The sequence below is a fragment of the Pararge aegeria genome, chromosome 12 (genome assembly GCF_905163445.1).
Source record: "Pararge aegeria chromosome 12, ilParAegt1.1, whole genome shotgun sequence".
Taxonomy (NCBI): Eukaryota; Metazoa; Arthropoda; class Insecta; order Lepidoptera; family Nymphalidae; genus Pararge; species Pararge aegeria.
The window spans coordinates 3,257,459-3,273,307 of NC_053191.1; the positions used below are offsets into that span (position 1 = coordinate 3,257,459).

The window sequence follows — 15,849 nt, forward strand, 5'->3', positions numbered from 1 at the left end:
GATACTTTCACAATTTAAAAAGACTCATGTCAAACGCATTTTAAATTAATAGTTCAAAAAAACTAATAAACATGCTTAGTATAAAAAAACAAACTAATTTCTACCTTTCAGTTAATTTTATTTGATTGTTAACTTTTAAGATACTTTCACGATTTTAAAAATACTCAAGTTTTAAATTAATAAAATAAATAAATAAAATAAAAATAAAATCATTTTATTTCAGGTCGGGGACCCATATACAAAATTGAGAGGTTAACATAAATATATAAATATAAATGACACTCAGATTTTCAAAATAAATAAATAAAGAAAAAAAAACAAGTAATTAAATGAAATCTAGAATTAAAATTAGAATAAATTAAATTACAATTAAAATTCAACTATTTTATATTATTTTATGTTTGGAATTTGGTGCTCTTTTTGCCAATAAATAAATAAATAAACTACGACAAGACACACATCGCTATCTAGCCCCAAAGTAAGCGTAGCTTGTGTTATGGGTACTAAGATAACTGATGAATACTTTTATGAATATAATACAAGTATATTTTAATAATATAACACTTTAATGCTTATAATATATAATATAACACTTTAATGCTTATAATATACATATAAACACCCAGACACTGAAAAACATTCATGTTCATCACACAAACATTTTTCCAGTTGTGGGAATCGAACCCACGGCCTTGGACGCGGAAAGCAGGGTCACTGCCCACTGCGCCACTCGGCTGTCAAAATTGTTAAAATGTTTAATATGGTTCACAAGCTTGGTTTAAAAATCATATTAATTTTTACCTTTAAGTTTAGTATATTTATAAAAGCGTGTTTTCTTAGTTTTTAGTAGATTAAAAAACAAAATTAGCATGTCGAGATCATCAGTGACGCGAGTTTAAGGCTTTTTTTCACCTTGACCCTTTTAAACCTAGCTAGGGTAAGAGAGTAAGTATAGATGATGAATCGATAACAATACGTGCTCAGTGTATGTGCTCCTTACGGGGTGCGCTCGTTACATTGTGACGTCACTACTCAATCGGCCACATGTGACTGCAATGGCATGTGCTCTATAGCAATACGACGATTCCTTTTGGTTTTGCAAAACTTAGCCGGGTATTTATTTTTGTTATCACCATCTCACAGTAAATTAATTATTCATACATCGCTATCCCTATCCCTACTATAATCCCTACGAATATTATAAATGTCAATGTAAGTTTGTTTGTTACGCTTTCACGCAAAAACTACTCAACCGATCCTCATCAAACTTAGTACACATATTCTTGGAAGTGTTAGAAGTAATATAGGATAGTTTTTATCCCGACATTAAGCTCGGTCCCTTTGGGAGAGGGGGTGAAAGTGCTTGACCATTTTACACCATAACTCCGTCAAAATTTTGACAGATTTAAATAATTATTTTTGTACTATAGAGGTTATAATATGTGTATAATTTTGTCCAAACTTTGTGTAGATCTGAATGTGGTTGGAGATAGAGGACAGAACTCCTCAGCGGACAGCATCAAACCCCTCATTTAAGGCTAAGCTATAATGAATATTTTAGAACTACAACTAAATTGAACGCCACATCAAAAAACAAAATCAAACGCAGACGAAGTCGCGGGCAACAGCTAGTCTATTTATATTTTCGTAGCTATGAAGCTAAAGCAATTCACATTCAAGATTTTTTATCGTTTGAGTAATCCTTAATATACGGTAACATTATACCTAATAGGATTTTTCTGTAAGCTTAGCTTAGCCATTCATGCAATCCTTAATATTAAGCCGTTTAGCCATTTAGAGCTTCAGGGAAAGATTGCAGTCAAGAGCTAACTTGCTACTACTGCCACTGCCCAGCGTGGTGAGTAAGGCCTCTCGTTGGACGAGGCCTTTAGTCCATCGGTGGACAGTTATAGCCTATTGAGGATAGCACCCATAACGGAAGCTTAAAAAAATAAAAAATAAAAATTCATTTGCTAGAATTGTGGGTCACAATATGTTGTTATAGAATAATTAAAATACACTCCAGCACAATCCAATGTCAACGATAGTCAGTGGCGTGCACTTCATACATGCAAAAAAGCACTGCATATCCAAATTATTTGATATCAGTCGTTTTGGAGGGACATATTTCCATTTCATTCCATGTACCTGCTTTATGCATACCCTGGTCAAAAACCCTGTGCACGCCACTGACGATAGTGTGCAAATCTTTTCTGATTCTACGGAATAAGATTCAAACTCATACGAAAAAATAAAAATAAAAAATGAAATTAATTAAGGAAATATTAATTTTCGTTATTTTCGTTATAGATTAAATATTCGTTAACACTGTATTAATTTTTATCGTTAAGTAAAAACAAATTATTCGGAAAACAAAATATTATGATTACATAAATCGACCGATTGTTTAAGTAATTAGCTGACGACTTTGGTGTTTCGCATTATCGCATTACGTAAAAATCATATCAGCCTGATAACATTTGACCCCCGATAATAACGATTCGACACCGTGTGAACATTTAAGATGTGACATATTACTTGCGACGCCAGCAGTCGGCCTTCTAGCTTCATTAGAAACAGAGCGGCACCGAGAAAAAAAAATGAAGTTCAGAAATCCCGTGAGTACAAATAATTAAATCTGTTAAAAATTTTTTGGTAAATTTTTGGTAACATTTACAGTTTTTCTTTATGTCTCACGCGATTTTATGAGACGAAATTTACATAGCGCATGCGCGAATCTTCATATTCCATAATATACTCTTGCATATAGAAAAAATAGTTTTTGATAAATTATAATTAAACGACACTAATATTAACTAGGAATCGACACAGTGCATTACTTTATATAATAAAAAAAAAAATCCGGTAAGATAGTTTTTTCGTCCAATTTCTCTGCCACATACACAGATCCGTATTTTCTAATAGTCTTTGCACCGCACCTATCATAAAGTTTTCTGTCGAAAAAAAAAACAAATGGGGTATTTAGATACTTATATAAATCTTACCCAAACATAAAAAACAGAACAATGTTTTAGCTACAAAAATAAACAATATTCTGATTCGGATCAATGAAATTAGATTACAATGTCAATTTTATTCTATAAAATGTCCGAAGCTCTACAATTAGCAAACATTAAATTGAATGGAATTTTGGCCTTAATTAATCATATCAGCAAAGTCAATCTGCAAAATGTAATAGTTTTTTTTTAAATACGGTTGTGTAAATATATTTTAAGTATAAAATAAAAATAACCTTATTAAATTTATTATCTATGCGCTAATCTCTGCAACTAGATACTAGTTGGAGTTGAGAGCCCTAAGAAACACTTTATTTCATTTTGATAGGCCAATCTTTAGGCATATTAAAAGCTATATAAATTTAAAAATATTTAATTTAATTTTTTAAGTTATTTCGATGGAATTATTTATTCAGTTTGACAAATATTATGATGCTTAGTGTGAAACTTGTTTTAGGATGATTTTTAAAAAATGTTACCCTCAATCTGGTAGTCCTTTTTATTTTTTTTCGGTACCTAAATACAACGTTTGGTTTATATAAAATAAAAAATAAATAAACTTCCATGATTGATATTAGGTCAGTGGTCCCATGCAAACTTTTATTCCATATTATTGACAGAACAATTATTCATAATATAAATATTGAAAATAGTTTTAGTTACCACAGAATTAAGAAAACATAAAACCCTCATTCAGCCATTATTGCACGCAGACACCAATGCAGTGCATAGTGTCCAAAAACAGTGAAAACGCCCGCGCTCGACTCACTTCACACCCGGGGAATGTTGCTAAGTCACAAACTTTTCCCATTTTCCTCATTTTATAGTAAACGTTTACAACATCAGAGGTAAAATAATTACTGTCAACAGCTAAGTGGTATGAAGTGACCAATCGCCTGTTCGAGGAACATTAATGTGGAGTTGTTATGATGCTTCAATATTAGTCGTGTAAACAGTTTCTGTATATTCTTAATACGGTTGTAGGTACTTACGCAGAAACATCATCATCATTTCAACCTATGGACGTCCACTGTTGGACAGAGGTCTTTTTTAGGGAGTTCCACGGTCCTGTGCCGCTTGCCTCCAGTGGCAGACTTACGCAGAATATTGACAATAATATTGGCGTGTGTGGAATACCGAAAAACGGTAGTAAAAAACGTAATATTCCTTAGGACAACACCATCAGCCTGATGGACCCGTCGCTGCTGCTGCGGCCAGAGAAGATCTACAGCGATAAGCCCATGCAGTGCTTCCGGGACTACACCGTGGACGATGCGGACCCCATCAAAGAGCGCGTGCGACGCACATATTACACAATGCACTCTCACATGACTGTCGACTTCGTCCGGAGTGAGTTTAAAATTTTGACGACAAATCGATGACACAGGCAAAACTACACAGTTTACAGCACCGTCGTAATTTTGCCTGTTTATCGGATTTTTAACAAGTATAATTCAGAAAAAAAGAAATTTACATTGCGCCACACATTACAATATTAACAACACCACATATGTTATGTGTGGCCCAACCTACAAAAAAGGTGCCAGCTCAGCATTGTGCTGCATACGCCAGTGGCATTTCATTTTCAGTTGGCACCTTGTACCAGGTGACACCACGGAAATGCGTAGCCATCTACTGACCACATTTTAATAATTAATTTAATAAGAAACTAAGCTAAAGTTAACTTAAACTTATATGTAACGTAAATTAACAAAAAAAACAAAAATTAAAAAATACAGCAATAAAATGAATACTAAACTGCCAACCACTTCACCATCTTGTTCCTCCGTCCCCGTTCTACCACAGAACAGCAAGACTGCGTGAGCGGTGACATGCTTATGTGGTTGATATTCCATCAACACGCACTAAACGTTTTTTATCCACGTTTCTGATATGTACCCCTATGGCGCGGAACGTCCTCCCGGCAATCGGCCTTGATAACTTGAGTACATTCGAGGCAAGAGCGAATAGGCCTTTTCTAGGCTATATTACAAAAAAGAGTTGTCCGATCAATATACAAACTTAGATCATGCGAATGTCTCCGTCAAAAATTTAAAGAAATAGGTATACTTTGATTTGATTTAAAGAAATAGGTTGACGGCCGACTGGCGCAGTGGGCAGCGAACCTCAAGCAAGCTCAGAAAGCTCTGAGCCGTGGCCGTGGGTTCGATTCCCACAACTGGAAAATGTATTATATTTATAGAAATATTCATCAGTCATCTTAGTACCCATAACACAAGCTACGCTTACTTTGGGGCTATGTGGCGATGTGTGTAATGTCGTAGTATATTTTTTTTTTTTTTATTTTTTTTTTTATACTTACAGTAGCTTCGCAATATATTTATAACAATTTAATCGTTGTAAAACAGATCATGAATCTTTATAAAAAAAAGTGGATATAAACAATCCACTTACTAGAAACGTTCTATCGTATAAGTGTTATCAGCATATCGTCTTAGAAATGTGCAAAAAACCTTCATGGGTCTGGGCTTTTGTAACATGATACCGAAGGTAATATTAGATGTACCATTACATAAGTTTAAAGACTGTATAAAAAAACTAATCGAGGTTGCTAAATTATTGATGAATTTCTTAACGATAAGGTTTCCCGAAACTGTCCCATAAATTAAAGCAAAATATGTAATCTAACAAAGTAAGAATGTTTACAATACGATTAAAAGTTTCGGAAAAATTCGTCGGAACGAACTGGAACTACACGATTTTTTTATAAAATTTATTTTAATGTGTGCAGTTAAAATTAGAAAATATCTTAAGGAATTACTTTCTGCTTACGTCTAAGCTAAGTAATATAGCTTGCCTCATAGATTTCAGAAGATAACATACTTAAAGATTACATGATTTTATTTGGGAAAAACCGCAGATAATTTGATTTTTAACTTTAAGAACTTTTCTTATAATCTACTACATATATCTTTCTTAAAAAAATTGCTGGATAAATTTCACAGTGCAAGGTATAATATAATCGACTGTATATCTATTTACATAAAAATCCCGTAGGCCGTAACCTTGCCCGAGACAACAAATATGGGTATCCAAGGCCCTTCTCCAGGATGACAGCCATACCTATGCCAAATTTTATCAAAATTGTAAGTAACGAAACCAAGCAAGTCGCTCAGCTTTCATCGCACACAAGCTATAACAATCATTGTTAAATTGTAAAACGATGTTGGAAAAGAGCAACTGCTGAGTTTCTTGTCGGCTTTTTCTCGGTAGAATCTGCCTTTCGAACCGGTGGTAGAGTACAAACAGACATAATTGACGTTTCAAAAGTGCTTATTAAATACCTTAAAAATTTAATTTTGAGTTAAGATCTCTATAAACTTTCGCGTCAGGAAATACGGAGAACACAGTCTGTCAGGTCAGTGTAATATTATGTAGTTTAGTATTCTTTAAACTATTAATTTCAAAAAGGGCTAATGCCCATTTTCACTGAACGTAAGCATCGCCTAAATGCCTAATGATTTCGGCGATCTACAGTATAGGATAAATTCGTTTTACCAACTCTTAGGTGATAACTATTGGTGAACGTTGTTGGTGAAAACGGGCATTCGAATCCTCTTGTTTCACCCGTAAATAGCGTCAACAAGTACCTTATATATAAGTTTAGTATAACAATTAGCTTAATTATCTCTCTTTGTTGCCTTTTCTTCAATACGTAATTGATTATCTCTTTTTAGATTTTACATAATTCCTATTACCCTAGGCAAAATGGAGAAGTGGCTCAAGTTCAACCACTTCAAGTCGTCAGTGAAGGACGCGCTAATCAAGCTGAACGAGTTAGTCGACGAGTCGGACCCAGACACAGATCTACCGAACATCGTGCACGCCTTCCAAACCGCCGAGAGGATCCGCGAAGATTACCCTCATGACGACTGGTTCCAGCTTATTGGGTTGATTCATGACCTTGGCAAGGTAAAGTTACATTGGGAGTATCTTAGGTATATATATTTTTTTATTCCACTACAAGTTAGCCCTTGACTGCAATCTTACCTGTTGGTAAGTTATGCAGTCTTATATGGTAGCGGGCAAACCTGGTAGGCAATATGGTAGTCATACCCCTAATTGGTTTTTTTCGACATCGCACCGGCACGCTAAATCGCTTAGCGGCACATCTTTGTGGGTATGGGTAGCCACGGTCAAAGATTCCCACTAGACCAGACCTGAGAAAATTCAGAAATCATAAATTCCCAAATTCCCCTTAAATTCATAGCGCTCACCGCTGCGCGAGGGAAAGGAGGTCGTAAAAAGGTAATGTATGAGGTAAATGTATGATACAAGTTGTGGGTTGAATTCCCACTACTGTAAAAATGTTTGTGCGATGAACATGATGAATGTTTTTCAGTGTCTGGATGTTCATCTATTTGTATTTTATAACTATTTATGTGAATTATTCATAAAAATATTCATCAGTCATCTTAGCACCCATAAAACAAGCTACGCGTACCACTAGTCTATCACCGCTTCATTAGAACTTGGCCCTCCAAATTTATTAAGGATAATCACAAAGGCCATTCAATCTCCGAACAAGACGCAGTCTCGTTGGACTCAGAAAGCAGGGTCGCTGCGCACTGCGCCAATCGGCCGTCAAATTTTAGTGAACAGATTTAAGAATGGGCTACTTACAACAATACCTTGAACTATAAGCATAGTCAGAAGATTGTCGATGAAGTTTCTCATTCCATAAACTTCATAGTTACTCCTTACTCAAGAATAGGGGACTCAAAATGATATTGTTGAGGAACCGGTATTCCTTAGGTACCCTGGGGTGTCACAGGGAGTACTCTAAATAAAAGATGTTAATGAGACTCACATATATAATTGATACACCGTGTTTCACAAGCAGATACGCGCCGGGTACTGTCGTATCGCGGGCAAGTACAATCCACATGTATCCACAATATTAAGTAATTTCTGTAAACAGGTAATGGCTTTCTACGACGAGCCGCAGTGGTGTGTGGTGGGAGACACGTTCCCCGTCGGCTGCAAGTGGGGCAGGACCATCGTGTATGGAGACGATAGCTTCAAGGACAACCGTGACACTTACAACGAGAAATACAAGTGAGAAGCTTTACGCACAAAGCAGTTGGCCCACCTATTGATTGGAAACAGAGCAACGCTTCGAAGGGCATGCAAAGAACACGTCCTGCAACATGCCGCCCTATGTCTATCAATTTGAGGCCTGGGTTTTTAGCCTCATGTGCCTGTGATAACACCGACGGCATTGCAACAATACTGCTTCATATATCATCATGTCAAACCAATACTGAGTCACTACAGGGCACGAGTCTCCACTCACATTAAGAAGCGATGAAGGCCGAGAGATAAAAAATTAAGCTTGAGCTTTCTTGACAAAGCATACCCTTACGTTTTTATAACTTGCATACCCTGTGTGTACGCCACTGATCACTTGAGACCACCATATTAGTTCAGTAACTAACTTGTAGTGGAATAATAAAGAGTCAAAATTCTGGGTCTGCTCATATCAGCTGTCATGCGAGCTTCTAAAGAGTCGTCATTATTTCTTTTTTATCTTACAGCACTGAACTGGGCATGTACAAGCCGAAATGCGGCATTGAAAACCTCCTCATGTCCTGGGGGCACGACGAGTACCTCTACAGAGTGTTGAAGCATAACAAAGCCAGGTTTCCCGAGGAAGGATTGCAGATGATTAGGTGAGTAGGCTCTAAGACTATTATTATTTAGCCATTCCAGTGCTGGGCTAAAGGCCTCGAAAGGGTTTGGCCATAATAACCACGCTGCGCAGATGGGTGGTAGTGGATGGTAGACGGTAGTAATGGCACAGGGGACGCTGCTGCCGGTTCTACCTTAAAAATTAAATTTAAACCTTAAACCTTAAATTTTAAATTAAATGATAATTCATTTATTTTAAGAAACATACATCTTCTTCATTCTTCTTTCATCAGAGTGGTCGTGGTACTTCCTCGGTCTTGGAAAGAATACCAGGCGTCCAAAAATAGATTTGATGACGATCTCTAACACTATAAATTACCAGGTTCCACTCCTTCTACCCGTGGCACGCCGGTGGCGACTACAGCCAGTTCACAACAGCAGAAGATGAGAAGATCAAAAAAGCCGTCCTTAAATTCAAGTAAGCTATAATTAAATATTTTATCTATCGATGAACGATAACACTTTAAAGTCGTTTTCTCAAAAACTGCAAGGAATTAAAGAAAAATCCTTCAACATCAATGGTACAAATTGACCAGGGAGAACTTGGCTTCTTCCTTTTAAATTTGACGGATTTTAATCAGTAACCATGTTACTCTACTTGCTGGAACTAATTTTATTTAATTCTTTAAATAAAAACAGTTTTTTTATACTTTACTTGCCAATCGTATTTGTTTTGTACGGCCGTCTTCGCTCAGGCTGAGGTGCGGGTTCAGAAATTTGTATTATACTCGACATTGACAAATCCGAATAGCGGCCAAAGAGTATACAAACATAACGTTACCTAGTGACAGTTCCTGAGGCAGTCCCTTGAAGAAGACTATAGAACTAGAAAACAAAAGTTGGAAATAAATAAATAAATAAATAAAATGATGTTCATACAAAATTTGTTTTGAATTAGTACCTAAGTACTTTTACGAATAAAAGAATAACGCATCATTAGCAATTTACATACTTGATTTCTTAGTAACTTTCTGGAGTTTCTTCATGGGCAAGAATAAAGAAAATAAAAATAGAGTTTCTTTTCTTTGTATACAATAAATTTCTGTGGATTGTTCATACTATCCACGTCAGTAAATGTGATATTTCACGTCGATATTCATTTTTCGAATTTTTATTTCTATTTGTATTGTACTTGAGAATAATATATTTCCCTTTACAGCCAATACGACCTGTATACGAAAAGTGCTGGTGTCCCAGATATTGAAGCTTTGTGGCCATACTACGAGAGTCTCATCGAGAAGTACATTCCAGGGGTTCTCGAATGGTGACAAGCTGAAACTATACTATTTATTTCTACGTTATGAGACAGATTGTCGTTTAAGGACTTGTAACTATCACAATAATGTTGTAATTGGCAGAATTTTATGATAACAATGTGAATAGTATATTTAATATTAATATCAAATTAATATTAGCACAATGTGATATTTCTAGTTAGTAAGAGTTTTTAGGGATTGTTTTTATTAAAGATAAACAGGGTACCAAGTGTGAAATTTTTCTACGTACTCTTAAGTAATTATTCGATTGCGTCAAAGTTAACTACGATACATTAAAGTGCCACCTAGTGACAATACTGGAAAACAGTTCGTCACTCGTCGGACGTAGAAAATCTCGCGCTTGGCTCTCAGATGTGAAGGGGTTTAAATAAATACATAAAACGCAATTTTTAAAATAAACCAGGAACTTTATTTTAGCTATATTTACAGGAATACAAATATCTGAAAATAGATAATTATTCTATATAATAGCTTCAACAAACAGTCACTTTGCGAAACGAGGATTTATCGTATAACGCCGAGGATACAACATCGGGACGGGAAGCCCAAAAATTAGCTTTAACCATTTTTATGAATACATTTTGATCCTGCTCGTTTATCAAATAACAATACAACATTTACAATTGTATTATTTGCCTAATTAATTAAAAATGTCATTATTACCTATTTCTGATTCTTGTATTTTTATTATTTTTAAAGCAATGTAATTTTTTTATTTTATATAACATCTGCACACTGTCTGTGGCAGTCGATTCTGAAGGGACTGTTTAATTAAATATTAACTTGTTATGTACCCACATTTTGGCAAATAAATAAATATTATTTATTATTATGATTATATAATTATGGAAGATGAGTAATGTACAGTTAAAGGTTTATTTATTGGCTTTAAGGCATTATCCACTTTAAGGCATCATTGGTCGGTAACTCTGTCGGTATACACAGCATCTGTCGGTATGCGAGGACTTCCCTCAGATGGGTAACGACCAATGGTCGTTGCACCGCCTGTGCGTATTCCCCGTAAGCGACCTTAAGCGATCTCAACGACCAATGAAATTCATCGGTCGGTATAAATCTTTCTACGTTCCGAGACTCGTACACCAGTTAACACTGGCAAATGTGCATGATCTCTAGCACCCGGTATGCGGGTACCATCGACTATTAAAAATTGAGATCTATGGTACGAGTAATACCATCCGTCCCCCCACCCTCGACCAATAAAACCAAGCCTTTCGCTTAGGTAATATATAATTTAACCTTCAGCTTAAATAGTTAGAAATGGGGTTCGTCCATTTTGTGTTATAGTATTCGAGATAATAAATTTCATTGATAAATACGCGGTGACAACCCATATAAGAATAATTAACTATGGCAACAGAAAAAATATTAAGATAAGAAAAGTTATTCAAACACACAGGTACAAATACATTTATAAATTTGTGTACACATATAACTAATGCTATATGACTAATGCTTTTAAAATAATCATAGTAGGATAAAAGGGTGAGTATTTAATAAACGAACGAAGTTTTTTTAAACTCAATTTGGTAACACTAAAACTAACGATGCATTCAAATTTACCACGCAAATAATTAGTAAAACTTGTAGGAAGTAAATAACAGCACAGTGACGAAATTGAATGCACCCAAAGTAAAAACAAAAATAGCGTAAGAGACAGTGTATATAAATAGGAGCAATTTTAGAACGTAAAATCCCCGTCACGATGTAGCCTCAACATAATTCATAAACATCATCCATATCACACTGTGCACGCACGAATTCCCTGAATTCCCTAAGCAAATTCACGAGTAACAGATAAATTGTTCCAATGCAGCTTACATGTCGCTCGCGTGCATTGCGGCATACGCGACAGGCGAGATGGTGGAGCGACAAGCATAATCGTGGCACGCGTTCGCTTACTATATCATATTGATTCATAAGAGCCTAGCATTTACAGATAACACATTGATCAGCTACCTAAATATTATAAATGGATGTTATATTCCGAGAGAGGGTAAGCAACATTCAAGTGCATCGTCATTGTGTTTGATTAAAGACAAAACTTTGAAGTTTGTTTAACATTTAAAAAAAAATATCGATTAACCACGTAAAAATCGGTTAGTTCAAAAGATTTAAACTCAAAGAGACATAGAAACTCTAACAAAATTTAAGCTTCGATCGAACACCCCCTTAAAAGCAGCTACGCCCTCTCGGACCATTATGTTTGCTCTAGCGCAAAAAGTAAATGATAAATATTTTATCTTTAAATGAACAAATCATTCAATTTAATAATCATTCGTCATAATTTGTATTAATAATAATAATAATTGCATGTCAATCATATTTCGTTAGGGCCCATTCACACATGCCGACATACCGCCGCCACTCGACATGTATGGATCCGCCGTTTTACTTACTCGAAAGGCACGATATCATAGAAAACAAAGATATCAAATAATTCCATATTAAGTATTTTATTACAATAATATTATTTTATTTCATTCATATTCACGATTTTTGATGATAATAATTCAATTGAAACAATATAATATTTATAGAATTACAATTCATAAATTACTGTAACGTTAAAAATCTCGGCCGTTAAATTTCAATTTACTAGCTAAAACAAATGTATAAGTAATATTGAAATTTAGCACCACGAATTTTGTGTTTTTTGTGGAAAACCGCTGTTGCATCACAAAAATTAATCAAGTTTATTCGAATCGATTAGTAATTTAAGATATTTAATTGGATCACATGATTATTAAACTCTGAGTAAATACAGAGCCCTGTTCCGATCGTGTTCCAACTCTATACGAATACACTTTGTATTTTGACGTGTTTTTTAATAGCAATATATTATGGTCCAACCAGATGGCCCCCTTGGTGAGTGGAAAACCACCAGTCCGGAGTGGAACAATATTTGCTACCTGAACATTAGTTAGGTAAAAGGTAACATACAAGTAGACATACGTAAAAACTACCTAGACATTGTAATAAGGCGTTAATAAAGATACAGACATCGAAGGCATTTAACAAGTATTTCATTTACATTTATTTATTACAATATTACGTTTAGAGATGCAAAAAATGCAATACTTAGACTATAAGAGCGTTTCTATACTATTGGTTGACCTATTTTTATTGGTTTTAGTTTAAATCTTAAAGTAAACAAATGTTACGTTACTCTTAAAAAAAAATCCGCCGTACCTTAGCATTTTTTCACTCGTAAAAAAATGGTATATAAGTTCGAGAAATTATTGGAAATAGGATCCATTGAGTTATATGAATAGAGAAGACGCCATTAATAACTTGTGTTTTCCGCCCAGATGAGGCGCTAACGCTACAACTTAGGTACTTAGTTGCGTGCAAGTTATTGATCTAACATCAATAGTATTACCCATTTTTATTCTGTTTGCGAGAATCATCCGTTTCCCCGGGCTAAAAAGTATTTTACTACAGTTGAGACTCTTCCTCAGAATGCAATGCTGCTGTATGAAAATGCAAAAAGAAAAAGAGTTGTTTTTAAACGTTATTTAAAATATTTGTATGAATGGTGAGTGATATGTACAATATCTCAATACAAACACACACACACACACAAAACGCATATTGCAAGGTGATGATAATATCACGTTTTTTTATCTTATTTTTCTCGTATTATTAGTTAGGTAACAGTACAAGGAGTAGGAACTGCGTGCGCCCCTTAAACTCTACACACACAACATTTTGTTTGGAAAAGCGGTTCTATATATATATATATAACTCAATGGAACATACTCGTATACAAAGATTATTTTAAACAATTCCAATATCAGTACCATTAGTATATAAGTATACGCTCGTAATCGTTAAGATCTTTCGGGCATCGAAACTCCGTAATACCGACACAGTAAAATGGAACTTATTCCGCGTCGGTTAAAGCTCTAATTCGTCTACACTTCTTCAGTTTGCTGATCAGAGCTAGCAGGGTTACCAACTGACTGTATATGAAGTTGAATAAGGTCTTCTTTACCTTGTCGTCATAGCGTTTCGATACTCGAAAATAACCCCACAATTGCGAGACTTCGGATTACGTAGAACCTCTCTTATAGTCTGTCTTATTCTATGGAAAGACGATTTACTATAATATTGTATATCTTATAAACGTATCGCAGTTAGGCTATTCAATTATGATCCTTATTGCTATAGATACAAAAAATATTCTCGCATACGTCACCTAAGCCTATTGGAATATTCTAAGGCATTTCTGTAATTTATCTTATATTAGGTATTTGCGTTCGCTAAAAATTCCAAGGCCACGCGAAATTTTTGTATATTATTCAATATATAATAGACGTTAAATACATTGTAGAAGCAAAATTTTAATCATTTTTTCGTGTATAATTCTTGTAAGGACTAAAAACTTTACGCATTTTACACGCACGAAATCTTTCTTATAAATAAGTTTTCTGAAGTAGTTAGTGTATATGTACTGTATATTGTATTCACAGTCTGTTATCGGTTTTACTTATGTTAGTAACCTATGTATATAATCCCATCATATGCCTGTGTTAGCGAATGTACTTCAACTTTTGTACCCGCCCAACTCTTTATAACCTTTCCTTAACCCCTGCAAGCCGGCTACATCTATAGAGGGTTAAAAAATACAAGAAATCTTTAGACCTTGTAGTTCCTATTATTAAAACTAAAAACTTTTGTTCTACGACTTTTCAAAATTCAAATTTATTTCGTAAAAAAAATAAAAAAAATGTTGTTTCTGTAAACTGATATTACACTGTGGAATCGTGCGCTGTACAGAGTAATAAAGAACTAGAGAATCTATGTAAAATATTTAATATTTAAAATTTAACAAAATATAGAGTTAAAAATAGTCGTAAAACAAAAGTTGTTAGTTTTAATGTAAACAACTACAGGACGAGAGCTTTCGGGTATTTTTTATTTGACCCTGTATATATGGTAACAAAAGTTATCAGCAGATTATTGCACAATTAATTAGTGTAAATTCCGACTGAGTTAGATATAGCTTGGTGTCTGTATGAATAATATACATAAATACTTTATTTTCATTGATTGATATCTGAGACACAACAGCGATAACTTGGGTCTCTGGCGTTTCTAAACCATCGTGTATAATCCAAGGAAGTTTTTTTTCGCTTTCTTATCAAACCATCACAGACACTTACTAAATGATCCATAGATTTTACGCCCTACTTCTGTTGGTTCAGGATGATTTATGCTAATCTATGTGCGAGTCGTGTCCCGTAGGAGATACGTACTAGACACGGATCTTCAACAACACCAACATTATACAACGTGTAAATGAAAACAGAAAGAATACTTCTGAGGCTTTAGAGGTACATTATTTACTGATAAGGCCACTAAATTGAGCTCCATGTTTATATCTCTGTAACTACTTTTTTCTTTGGCGTACAATAAAAGTGTATTCATTCATTCATACACCCCTTACATCACATGCAAAAGTAAAATCAAGTGACTCCTGTCACTTTATTAGGTAGCGTAGGTACTATGCACGTATCGGTCTTTTACCGCCGATAGGGTTGTCATAACTAAACACTTAGAATGTTTTGAATTAGTTTGTATGGAAAAATAAATGTGCTTCTTTTGATTAATTATTTTCACAGGTGATTCCTTATGAAATATACTTATGCACCCTTCAACATTATTTCATAATTCCGTTACACGTTGTATATGAAGCTGCCCATGCTATCGGTCGTACCCAGCGTCTTCAATAGTACTTATAAGCTGAATAAATAGTCGTTTTCGAGTGTGAAAATACTTGAACATCGGAGTAAAATGGATCTTATTTGCACGTAATTAAA

The 15,849-nt window shown here is 34.7% G+C and overlaps 1 protein-coding gene across 1 annotated transcript; it reads left to right on the forward strand.

Moving 5' to 3' along the window:
• The first annotated feature begins 2,521 nt into the window (after positions 1-2,521).
• Positions 2,522-13,192, forward strand: LOC120627819 (inositol oxygenase-like). Its single transcript, XM_039895878.1, has 7 exons — positions 2,522-2,618; positions 4,190-4,367; positions 6,742-6,950; positions 7,960-8,096; positions 8,576-8,710; positions 9,052-9,147; positions 9,889-13,192. The coding sequence occupies exons 1-7, from the start codon at positions 2,601-2,603 to the stop codon at positions 9,995-9,997; spliced, it is 882 nt and encodes a 293-aa protein (XP_039751812.1). The 5' UTR covers positions 2,522-2,600; the 3' UTR covers positions 9,998-13,192.
• The last annotated feature ends 2,657 nt before the right edge of the window (positions 13,193-15,849 follow it).